Below are 11,076 nucleotides of genomic sequence, written 5' to 3'. Positions count from 1 at the left end.
AGAGGAACTCCAGGCTCTTCGAGCCAGTGCTAACGTTACCTCAACCCCTCTTGATGGGCGCGAGAGACTCAAGCTTAACCCCCCAGCCACATTCGATGGCACACCTGGACAACTTAAAGGGTACCTCGTACAGGTACGCACTTACCAAGCATTCCATTTGGAAACTTTCCGCAGCGAAACAGAAAAAGTGGTACACGCGGCCACCTTCCTCCGAGGACGAGCCTTGTCTTGGTTCGAGCCTCTGTTGCAGGAATGGCTTGATGTACCCCCCGAAGAACGACGCCAAGAAGTCACCGACATTTTCTCAACCTTCGCAGGGTATGAACGCACCCTCCGTTCCTTATTCCAGGAACCCGATGAGAAACGACAGACCGAACGAGACTTGGCCAACCTACGACAAACCAAATCAGCCTCCGCTTATGCAGCCGAATTCAGAAGGCTAGCAACAAGGCTGGACATGACCGAAGAAACCAAAATCCTCCAGTTCTACCAGGGACTGAAGTCAGAAGTAAAAGACGAGGTATCCAAGCTCGACCGACCCGAGAATTTCCTCGAGTACGTCGAACTTGCCATCAAACTCGACAACCGGATTTACGAACGCCGACAGGAAAAACAAGGCGGACAGCGAGTGTTCGTCACCTCAACTCGACAAACCAACACGGGACGCAAGTACCAACACCCCCAACCCACATACCACAGAAACAATAGTGGATGGCAGCAGCCCCGTCACATGGCACCCCAGACCTACAGTACAACTTATGGTACCCACAGTGGACCCATGGACCTCAGTGCCACACAACACAAGAAGCCCCGCAAAGACCCCAAGAGTGGCAAGTGTTTCAAGTGCGACAAGACAGGGCATATCGCCAGAAACTGCCCAAGAAACCAGGAAGATATCCCTGATTTTAGGGGCAAGACCGAAAAACCACGAGGACTTAATGCCACCAATTACCAGCAACTACGGCCTGACCAACACAGCACGATGAGCTGGACCACCTGCTACGATAACAATTGCATGGTACACAACAGCTCCAAAAACGACGCAGGATGGTACCCACAGAAGCCCCGAGGCACTCGAACCCTAGCAGTAGGAAACCGAGTACCCCTAGGGACAGGACAACCAACGAAGTTACACCGACAAGAGACCCAACTACCCGAACTCACGGACTCGGATGCCTCCGGAGAATCGGATGAGGAACCTTTGGGACAAACCCACCACATTAGGACAACCAATCAATCCTCAACACAAGAATCAAGCGAGGATTCCGAGGAAGAGTCCAGCGAGGAAGAGACCATGCCCTCGAGCCAGTACAACGCAGCAAGGGAAAACAACCCCTACATAACGTTGGGCTCCACATCTCCGACCCCCCTAAAGTCCGGCCCCCTTGAAAAATGTAACGACGAAATACCCCTTTTATAAACCGATTTAAATGTAAAACTATTAACGCACAATAATACAATCATTGTCAGGCTCTCCCGGTTCGCTAACCTCTTCTCCATCGTTCAAAGCTTCTAAACAGTCCCTATTATTTTCCTGTGCTTCATAAACGTTTTTTTTGCTGACCAAAAGCTCGTTGGGATCCGGAATTACCCTTTTCCTTTTGACCGGCCGTACCGCCTCCAATTTTGCGTTTAACAAACTGATTTTTTGCTGAGCTTCAGCCAATAAGATATCCTTGGTTTCGAAGCTTTTTTGGACTTTTGCAAACAAAAGCCGTGAAGTGGCGTTACTTTTTTCGGACCGGGAAATTTCCTGTAGTTGAAGTCGAATATCTCGGGTCGTTTTAGGGGTTTTCCAAATAAGTAAAGACTGGTCGTTAATTTTTTGGGTTGGGCTTTCCGGTGTTTTATCCCTTTGGAAGCCGTTATTTTTACCTTTTTCGACGTTGGCGTTGCTATTTTCTAACAAAAAAGGGTTTAAAAGTGGTTTTGCCAAGTTCACCGGCCATAACCCCGTCGTACGCCAACCAGATTGAATGGTTTTTGCTATAAATGCTTTTGATCTGGCTTTTCGATAGCAAAGTAGAAAGTTTCGTTTCCCAACAACCGTTGAACAGCAAAACTGGTTTACAAATCCCAGGTGACGTCGATAAGCTTCCTTTAACGGCCCAAAAACCGATAAATCCAACGGTTGAAGAACGTGTGACGAATGAGGGGGTAAATATAGGAGTTGAATATTGTTTTGCAAGCAAAGAAGCATAAATTCGTCCGTTATATGTGATCCATGGCCATCCAGAACTAATAACCGCTTTTCAGGGGTTAAAGGTTGGGTATACGGAATAAACACCTTTTTTAACCATTCGATACCTGTTTCATTATTTGTCCACCCGTTTTCGGTTGCATGAAATTGCCAGGTATCGAAAGGACTTAAATCAGCTGGAAACCATTGTTGCTGTACGTTTTTCCCCTTAAATATAACGAGGGGAGGTATAACAGCCCCCGTAGCTGATACACATTCGATTATGCTCGTCCAACCCCGCGTTCCAGGCTCTTTTCGCTGTAATGGCCGGATTTTATTACGCCCTAACACCAGGCCATTAGATCCTTTGCCTTCCATTATACCTGTTTCGTCCATATTCCAACGGTTGGCCGGTTTTATAGTATCGACAACGGGATTTTTCAAATAGGACCACCAAGATTTAATTACCTCGGTTGTAGCCCCATTAACCCGGGCATTTTCTATTCGCCGGGGTCTTTGGGTTTTCAAAATTGGATATCGGGCTATAAAACGGCTAACCCAATGTTTCCCAAGGCTTTTTCTTTCTCCGGCGGCCTGAAGAATTCGTTCCGCAAAATAGCGTAGTTCTTGATGCGTTGGCGGAAGGCCTAACGCGGCCTGCGCAAGTACCCAATCTGCCAAATAGGTTTCCTGCTCCTGTGAAAGCCTTTGACAAAATCTTTTCGCTTGTTGAATTGACTGGGCCCCCTTTAAACGATCGTGAAGGGTACTCCGAGGAATACCCCATTTTTGCGAGGTTTTGTGAACTGATTTGCCATTTCTTATGTCAGAAATGGCAGCAAGAAGCTGATTTTCAGTGTACTGTTTCATTGGAAGGTTTGGAGCAAGAATCTTCAAAAATCAAGTTCTAAAGTGAAAAATTCGTCTAGATATTTATAAAATAAAACAAAGGGTTGACGTGGCTGAGTAGATATTTTTAGGGGCCGGACTTTAGGGGGGTCGGAGATGTGGAGCTCAACGTTACTTATAATGTCCTCGTCTGGTGCGAAACGCGGTTTTCCATTCTTCGCCTTCCTTCATGCGGATCAAATTGTATGCTCCTTTGAGGTCTAATGTCGTAAACCATTGTATTTGGTAGAGCATGTCTCGGAGTTCTTCTATTAGTGGGAGTGGGTAGCAATTTTTTATGGTGATGTCGTTTAATTGTCTGTAGTCCACGCATAGTCGTAATTTTCCGTTCTTCTTTGGTACGAAGAGGATTGGGTATCCTGCTGGTGATGTCGATGGTCTAATGTAACCTTTCTTGAGGTTTTCTGCGAGGTACTCGTCTAGTGCCTCCATTTGTGTCGGGTTCAAGCCGTATATCTTGTGGAATTTGGGCTGTGTTCCTTCTTTCAATGGTATCTCGTGGTCGAACGGATTATGCTCGGGTAGTCCTGTTTCGAGTTCGGGGCTGAATAGTCGCTCATACATCCGGTATTCGGCCGGGATGTTGTCGATCAATGTGGTAAAATTCGATCGTTCTTCGCTCATGGATAGTCGCGATCCTTCCGATGTTGGCTCCAGGCGTGGCTCGCTTTTCCTCAATAGCGCCATAATTTTTTGTTGATTTCGCTCCTGTGCCCTACGCTCGTTGCGTGAAGTCCGTTTCTCGGGTTTTCCTTCAGAGGCTAACGGCTCTTCCCATTGGACTTGGCCGGTTGTCCAATCTATCCGGGGGTTGCTCCTTCTGAGCCAGGGGATTCCTAATATCACGTCTTTGTCCCCTATTTCCGTAATATCTAAGGTGATTTGTTCCTTTCGTCCATAGCTCTCCATCCAGAGGTGTACGGTCTCTGTTTCGATGGTGCCGTTCCCGTATGAAACTGCCTCTCCTTCCACGGTCTGCAACTGGTATGGTTCCTTCTTTTGCTGCCAAGGTATCCGTCGTTTCGCTACGACCCTTGGTGAAATGTAGTTGCCTTGTGCTCCACTGTCGAGGAGTGCTCGTATGGGTCTGCCATCGAGTCGTATGTCGAGAAATATGTGTTTATGTGCTGCTATGGTGTCTTGTGTAGCGTTCAGGGTTTTTTGTTCCGTTCCTGTTGTCGCCGTTCGGTGCCCTGTGCCGTCTGGCTGTCTTAGTTTTTTGACTTGCTGGACTCGCGTCGTGGGTCCTTGTTTTTCTTGTCCCTGGGTGTGCGGCTACTTCTTGTTTCGACTAGGTCAAGTGGGTGTTTCGCTGGCACGGGTGTCTTGCGTGCGTTCGTGGTTATCTCGTTGTCTCGTACGTTGGGGTTCCACACAATTCTGGTTATTGGTGCAGGTCCTGGTTGCCGTAATTTCTGTTCGTGCCAGGCCTGTGCTTTGGCTAGCATATGTACTCTGCATACGCTTCGGGTGCACTCATACCATGGGAATTGTTTCTGGTTGCAACACGCCATGGGGTAGTTGTCGTTAGGCGTGAAGATTGCGGCTGGCTCAATGTTAAGTCTTATTTTAATTTCCCAATTTGGTAGGTCGGTTGTGGTATATATTTCGTGAATGCCTGTTGCTTTGCGTCGTCGTGGGAAAAAGTTGTGGACTATCTTCCTGCTTAAGTGGAGTCCACAGTTGTCTCGGAAGCATTCTGCCCAAAAGATCTCTGCGTGTTGAGGGTGTTTGGTGTCCAAGGTCGGGTGGTCTCCAAAAGTTGCATTGACTGGTCCTGTAGGATGTCGGATCTGTGCCTGAAATGGCAATCCGGGAAACTGTACTGATTGGTCGTCTCGGTATAAGTCGATATGCTTCTTTTCGTATAACGTTGGGCTCCACATCTCCGACCCCCCTAAAGTCCGGCCCCTAAAAATATCTACTCAGCCACGTCAACCCTTTGTTTTATTTTATAAATATCTAGACGAATTTTTCACTTTAGAACTTGATTTTTGAAGATTCTTGCTCCAAACCTTCCAATGAAACAGTACACTGAAAATCAGCTTCTTGCTGCCATTTCTGACATAAGAAATGGCAAATCAGTTCACAAAACCTCGCAAAAATGGGGTATTCCTCGGAGTACCCTTCACGATCGTTTAAAGGGGGCCCAGTCAATTCAACAAGCGAAAAGATTTTGTCAAAGGCTTTCACAGGAGCAGGAAACCTATTTGGCAGATTGGGTACTTGCGCAGGCCGCGTTAGGCCTTCCGCCAACGCATCAAGAACTACGCTATTTTGCGGAACGAATTCTTCAGGCCGCCGGAGAAAGAAAAAGCCTTGGGAAACATTGGGTTAGCCGTTTTATAGCCCGATATCCAATTTTGAAAACCCAAAGACCCCGGCGAATAGAAAATGCCCGGGTTAATGGGGCTACAACCGAGGTAATTAAATCTTGGTGGTCCTATTTGAAAAATCCCGTTGTCGATACTATAAAACCGGCCAACCGTTGGAATATGGACGAAACAGGTATAATGGAAGGCAAAGGATCTAATGGCCTGGTGTTAGGGCGTAATAAAATCCGGCCATTACAGCGAAAAGAGCCTGGAACGCGGGGTTGGACGAGCATAATCGAATGTGTATCAGCTACGGGGGCTGTTATACCTCCCCTCGTTATATTTAAGGGGAAAAACGTACAGCAACAATGGTTTCCAGCTGATTTAAGTCCTTTCGATACCTGGCAATTTCATGCAACCGAAAACGGGTGGACAAATAATGAAACAGGTATCGAATGGTTAAAAAAGGTGTTTATTCCGTATACCCAACCTTTAACCCCTGAAAAGCGGTTATTAGTTCTGGATGGCCATGGATCACATATAACGGACGAATTTATGCTTCTTTGCTTGCAAAACAATATTCAACTCCTATATTTACCCCCTCATTCGTCACACGTTCTTCAACCGTTGGATTTATCGGTTTTTGGGCCGTTAAAGGAAGCTTATCGACGTCACCTGGGATTTGTAAACCAGTTTTGCTGTTCAACGGTTGTTGGGAAACGAAACTTTCTACTTTGCTATCGAAAAGCCAGATCAAAAGCATTTATAGCAAAAACCATTCAATCTGGTTGGCGTACGACGGGGTTATGGCCGGTGAACTTGGCAAAACCACTTTTAAACCCTTTTTTGTTAGAAAATAGCAACGCCAACGTCGAAAAAGGTAAAAATAACGGCTTCCAAAGGGATAAAACACCGGAAAGCCCAACCCAAAAAATTAACGACCAGTCTTTACTTATTTGGAAAACCCCTAAAACGACCCGAGATATTCGACTTCAACTACAGGAAATTTCCCGGTCCGAAAAAAGTAACGCCACTTCACGGCTTTTGTTTGCAAAAGTCCAAAAAAGCTTCGAAACCAAGGATATCTTATTGGCTGAAGCTCAGCAAAAAATCAGTTTGTTAAACGCAAAATTGGAGGCGGTACGGCCGGTCAAAAGGAAAAGGGTAATTCCGGATCCCAACGAGCTTTTGGTCAGCAAAAAAAACGTTTATGAAGCACAGGAAAATAATAGGGACTGTTTAGAAGCTTTGAACGATGGAGAAGAGGTTAGCGAACCGGGAGAGCCTGACAATGATTGTATTATTGTGCGTTAATAGTTTTACATTTAAATCGGTTTATAAAAGGGGTATTTCGTCGTTACATTTTTCAAGGGGGCCGGACTTTAGGGGGGTCGGAGATGTGGAGCCCAACGTTATGTAGGGGTTGTTTTCCCTTGCTGCGTTGTACTGGCTCGAGGGCATGGTCTCTTCCTCGCTGGACTCTTCCTCGGAATCCTCGCTTGATTCTTGTGTTGAGGATTGATTGGTTGTCCTAATGTGGTGGGTTTGTCCCAAAGGTTCCTCATCCGATTCTCCGGAGGCATCCGAGTCCGTGAGTTCGGGTAGTTGGGTCTCTTGTCGGTGTAACTTCGTTGGTTGTCCTGTCCCTAGGGGTACTCGGTTTCCTACTGCTAGGGTTCGAGTGCCTCGGGGCTTCTGTGGGTACCATCCTGCGTCGTTTTTGGAGCTGTTGTGTACCATGCAATTGTTATCGTAGCAGGTGGTCCAGCTCATCGTGCTGTGTTGGTCAGGCCGTAGTTGCTGGTAATTGGTGGCATTAAGTCCTCGTGGTTTTTCGGTCTTGCCCCTAAAATCAGGGATATCTTCCTGGTTTCTTGGGCAGTTTCTGGCGATATGCCCTGTCTTGTCGCACTTGAAACACTTGCCACTCTTGGGGTCTTTGCGGGGCTTCTTGTGTTGTGTGGCACTGAGGTCCATGGGTCCACTGTGGGTACCATAAGTTGTACTGTAGGTCTGGGGTGCCATGTGACGGGGCTGCTGCCATCCACTATTGTTTCTGTGGTATGTGGGTTGGGGGTGTTGGTACTTGCGTCCCGTGTTGGTTTGTCGAGTTGAGGTGACGAACACTCGCTGTCCGCCTTGTTTTTCCTGTCGGCGTTCGTAAATCCGGTTGTCGAGTTTGATGGCAAGTTCGACGTACTCGAGGAAATTCTCGGGTCGGTCGAGCTTGGATACCTCGTCTTTTACTTCTGACTTCAGTCCCTGGTAGAACTGGAGGATTTTGGTTTCTTCGGTCATGTCCAGCCTTGTTGCTAGCCTTCTGAATTCGGCTGCATAAGCGGAGGCTGATTTGGTTTGTCGTAGGTTGGCCAAGTCTCGTTCGGTCTGTCGTTTCTCATCGGGTTCCTGGAATAAGGAACGGAGGGTGCGTTCATACCCTGCGAAGGTTGAGAAAATGTCGGTGACTTCTTGGCGTCGTTCTTCGGGGGGTACATCAAGCCATTCCTGCAACAGAGGCTCGAACCAAGACAAGGCTCGTCCTCGGAGGAAGGTGGCCGCGTGTACCACTTTTTCTGTTTCGCTGCGGAAAGTTTCCAAATGGAATGCTTGGTAAGTGCGTACCTGTACGAGGTACCCTTTAAGTTGTCCAGGTGTGCCATCGAATGTGGCTGGGGGGTTAAGCTTGAGTCTCTCGCGCCCATCAAGAGGGGTTGAGGTAACGTTAGCACTGGCTCGAAGAGCCTGGAGTTCCTCTTGGAGTTGGGTTGCGCGGAGCGTCTGTTCGTGGAGCTCCTGGTTGGTCCTAGCAACCTGCCTGCGGAGCTGGTCTTCCTCGTCCTCACTGTCGCTATCGTCCTTGGGCCGAGCAGGGGCTTTCTGGGCCGCCTTGCTGCTTGTAGCCGGGGTGCTGGGAGTGTTGTTCTTGGACGTCTGGGAAGACATGTTGTCGGATACTGCTCGGTATGTTTCAAGGCAAAGTACTGAACAGGAGCAATCAAAATGTTACGATCAAGGTATCGGGTAGCCTGTTCTTATGGTAAAGTACAGTGGGTTGAAGCAACTGAGCGTCTGACTGGGTAACTGGGGTTCTCAATGACTGGGGGGTGAAGTTATAATCGTTCTCAAGTAAGTATTGAGGTTAACTAGAGTTTGATTGCTGCTAAGCAATCCTAGAATCGAATCTATCTAACGTTGCGTACCCCCTGTTCGGCACCCCCCCTGTTCGGCACCCAAAAATAACAACACTTTTATTTTTATCCTCCAACTTCTATTATAAATATCTCGATGAATCTGTCACTTTTGGATTTACTTTTTTCTGATTTTAATTCTCCATTTTCCAATGAAGCAATATACTGAAAAACAGCTTATATCTGCAATTAACGACGTCAATAATGGCAATCCAATTGCAAAAACCTCCCGAAAATGGGGAATACCTAGGTCTACACTTCAAAGTCGACTTAAAGGTTCTCAACCTTATAAAAAAGCACAAAGCCCTTTTCAAAGGCTTTCCACGGAACAGGAAAAGCATTTGGCTGATTGGGTACTTACCCAAACAGCTTTAGGGCTTCCGCCAACGCATCAAGAACTACGCTATTTTGCGGAACGAATTCTTCAGGCCGCCGGAGAAAGAAAAAGCCTTGGGAAACATTGGGTTAGCCGTTTTATAGCCCGATATCCAATTTTGAAAACCCAAAGACCCCGGCGAATAGAAAATGCCCGGGTTAATGGGGCTACAACCGAGGTAATTAAATCTTGGTGGTCCTATTTGAAAAATCCCGTTGTCGATACTATAAAACCGGCCAACCGTTGGAATATGGACGAAACAGGTATAATGGAAGGCAAAGGATCTAATGGCCTGGTGTTAGGGCGTAATAAAATCCGGCCATTACAGCGAAAAGAGCCTGGAACGCGGGGTTGGACGAGCATAATCGAATGTGTATCAGCTACGGGGGCTGTTATACCTCCCCTCGTTATATTTAAGGGGAAAAACGTACAGCAACAATGGTTTCCAGCTGATTTAAGTCCTTTCGATACCTGGCAATTTCATGCAACCGAAAACGGGTGGACAAATAATGAAACAGGTATCGAATGGTTAAAAAAGGTGTTTATTCCGTATACCCAACCTTTAACCCCTGAAAAGCGGTTATTAGTTCTGGATGGCCATGGATCACATATAACGGACGAATTTATGCTTCTTTGCTTGCAAAACAATATTCAACTCCTATATTTACCCCCTCATTCGTCACACGTTCTTCAACCGTTGGATTTATCGGTTTTTGGGCCGTTAAAGGAAGCTTATCGACGTCACCTGGGATTTGTAAACCAGTTTTGCTGTTCAACGGTTGTTGGGAAACGAAACTTTCTACTTTGCTATCGAAAAGCCAGATCAAAAGCATTTATAGCAAAAACCATTCAATCTGGTTGGCGTACGACGGGGTTATGGCCGGTGAACTTGGCAAAACCACTTTTAAACCCTTTTTTATTAGAAAATAGCAACGCCAACGTCGAAAAAGGTAAAAATAACGGCTTCCAAAGGGATAAAACACCGGAAAATCCAACCCAAAAAATTAACGACCAGTCTTTACTTATTTGGAAAACCCCTAAAACGACCCGAGATATTCGACTTCAACTACAGGAAATTTCCCGGTCCGAAAAAAGTAACGCCACTTCACGGCTTTTGTTTGCAAAAGTCCAAAAAAGCTTCGAAACCAAGGATATCTTATTGGCTGAAGCTCAGCAAAAAATCAGTTTGTTAAAAGCAAAATTGGAGGCGGTACGGCCGGTCAAAAGGAAAAGGGTGATTCCGGATCCCAACGAGCTTTTGGTCAGCAAAAAAAACGTTTATGAAGCACAGGAAAATAATAGGGACTGTTTAGAAGCTTTGAACGATGGAGAAGAGGTTAGCGAACCGGGAGAGCCTGACAATGATTGTATTATTGTGCGTTGATAGGTTTACATTTAAATCGGTTTATAAAAGGGGTATTTCGTCGTTACATTTTTCAAGGGGGCCGGACTTTAGGGGGGTCGGAGATGTGGAGCCCAACGTTATATTCTAGTATACAATTATCCCTATCCATAGCTAAACTAATATAAGTACAAAACATATTTAGATGTAAGGGCTAAATTAACGAGCACTTACCCCCGGCTATTAACCATTTACTAGATTCTAGTTTTTACTGGCAGGTCCACACAGCGATAATTTGCACTAAGTACTTGGTAGTTACCTAGTTTAGTTGACCTGGGCTTTGGCGGCGGCGTCCGACGTTCCAATCATTAGCCGCCATTCGCCCCCCGTGCTTTCCTCCCTGGACTGTTGCTCCAAGGCTTGGCGAAGTGGCTTAGCGGTCTTTTCTTTATAGGTCGACAATCTGAACTCGATGATCAGCGAAGTAGCTCAAAAACAACGAGTCTGATGAACATATCCCTGGCCTTGGTTAGGGATTGCCGCATCAATTACTAGGTTCGCCTGGACTTCGCTTTTGCTTCATCCATATTACTAGGCCTTATTTATTTCTTTTTCGCCATCCTGCACCGGCCCATCCAGCGACCAACACTGTCGCCAGCACCAGGTCCCTCTAGGCGTGACAGGGTATTTCCCCCCTTTGGCCTAGTGGGAAGTTCTTTGGTACATTCTGCGCCTCTTCTTGGCCAGGTACCCTAATTAGCGCCTGC

At 46.6% G+C, this 11,076-nt stretch overlaps 2 protein-coding genes across 2 annotated transcripts; one reads left to right on the top strand and one right to left on the bottom strand.

The window, feature by feature from the left end:
* Positions 1 to 53: 53 nt before the first annotated feature.
* MGG_16168 (uncharacterized protein) lies at positions 54 to 1,420 on the top strand (the record flags this gene model as incomplete). Its single annotated transcript, XM_003709470.1, has 2 exons — positions 54 to 318; positions 411 to 1,420. 2 exons carry the CDS (start codon positions 54 to 56, stop codon positions 1,418 to 1,420), a joined length of 1,275 nt encoding a protein of 424 aa, XP_003709518.1.
* Positions 1,421 to 6,738: 5,318 nt separating this feature from the next.
* MGG_16167 (uncharacterized protein) lies at positions 6,739 to 8,346 on the bottom strand (the record flags this gene model as incomplete). Its single annotated transcript, XM_003709469.1, has 1 exon — positions 6,739 to 8,346. The coding sequence occupies one exon, from the start codon at positions 8,344 to 8,346 to the stop codon at positions 6,739 to 6,741; it is 1,608 nt and encodes a 535-aa protein (XP_003709517.1).
* Positions 8,347 to 11,076: the final 2,730 nt, after the last annotated feature.

This window comes from Pyricularia oryzae, chromosome 1 (genome assembly GCF_000002495.2).
Source record: "Pyricularia oryzae 70-15 chromosome 1, whole genome shotgun sequence".
Lineage (NCBI taxonomy): Eukaryota > Fungi > Ascomycota > Sordariomycetes > Magnaporthales > Pyriculariaceae > Pyricularia > Pyricularia oryzae.
Note: the sequence above shows the minus strand (reverse complement) of the source record. Positions and strands in the feature narration are given on the sequence as shown.